General features: G+C 50.5%; 1 protein-coding gene across 1 annotated transcript in view; it reads left to right on the forward strand.

The window, feature by feature from the left end:
- CCNI (cyclin I) overlaps window positions 1-158 on the forward strand; it is an 8,465-nt gene extending 8,307 nt beyond the window's left edge. The window contains exon 7 of the mRNA XM_009073848.1: window positions 3-158. Within this exon, the coding sequence (XP_009072096.1) occupies window positions 3-158 (156 nt within the window). The remainder of the gene's footprint in view (window positions 1-2) is intronic.
- The last annotated feature ends 481 nt before the right edge of the window (window positions 159-639 follow it).

A 639-nucleotide genomic window follows, 5' to 3' on the forward strand; every position in this document is an offset into this window, starting at 1 on the left:
AGGAGATGGAAGTGGACGACTTCTACGACGGCATCAAGCGCCTGTACAACGAGGACCTCGCCCCGGAGGTGTGCGGGGGAGTCTGCGGCGCCGACGTGTCGCGGCAGGAGGGCAGCGTGTCCCCTTGTCCGCCCCTGCAGCCCGTGTCTGTCATGTAGCTGTGCCACCTCATGGGCAGCTGCTGGGCTCGCCGGGGGGAGAAGGGGCTGTACCTTATCAGGCTGAACTGAAGGGAGCCAAAAAGAAAAACCAGGAAAAAAAAAAAAAAATCCCGACCCTTTTTTTGGATTTTATTTCTCGTGCGGCTAATTAATTCTAGTTCCACTATTTAAGCACTTAAAAACACAAAAAAGTATAAAAAGCTTAAAAAAAAAGACCCAAAAACCAAACGAAAAAAAAAAAGTAGCAAGAAAACCTGTTCCTTTTTAGTGTTGTCAGTTGCACTGTTCTCCTGTGTGTTGTAGCCCGTTCTCCACATCCCGGAGCTCACAGCAGCCTGTGGAGCTGTTTGGGTTTCCCAGCCCACTCTGATCCCATTCCCACCTGCTCCTTGCTCCCTTTCTGCTTGCTCCTCTTTTAATTCTCAGCCAGTCTCGTGCATGACATTCTGTCCTTCCCCACCTCCACCACAGTGTTCTT

The sequence above is a fragment of the Acanthisitta chloris genome, unplaced genomic scaffold, assembly GCF_000695815.1.
Source record: "Acanthisitta chloris isolate BGI_N310 unplaced genomic scaffold, ASM69581v1 scaffold5084, whole genome shotgun sequence".
Lineage (NCBI taxonomy): Eukaryota > Metazoa > Chordata > Aves > Passeriformes > Acanthisittidae > Acanthisitta > Acanthisitta chloris.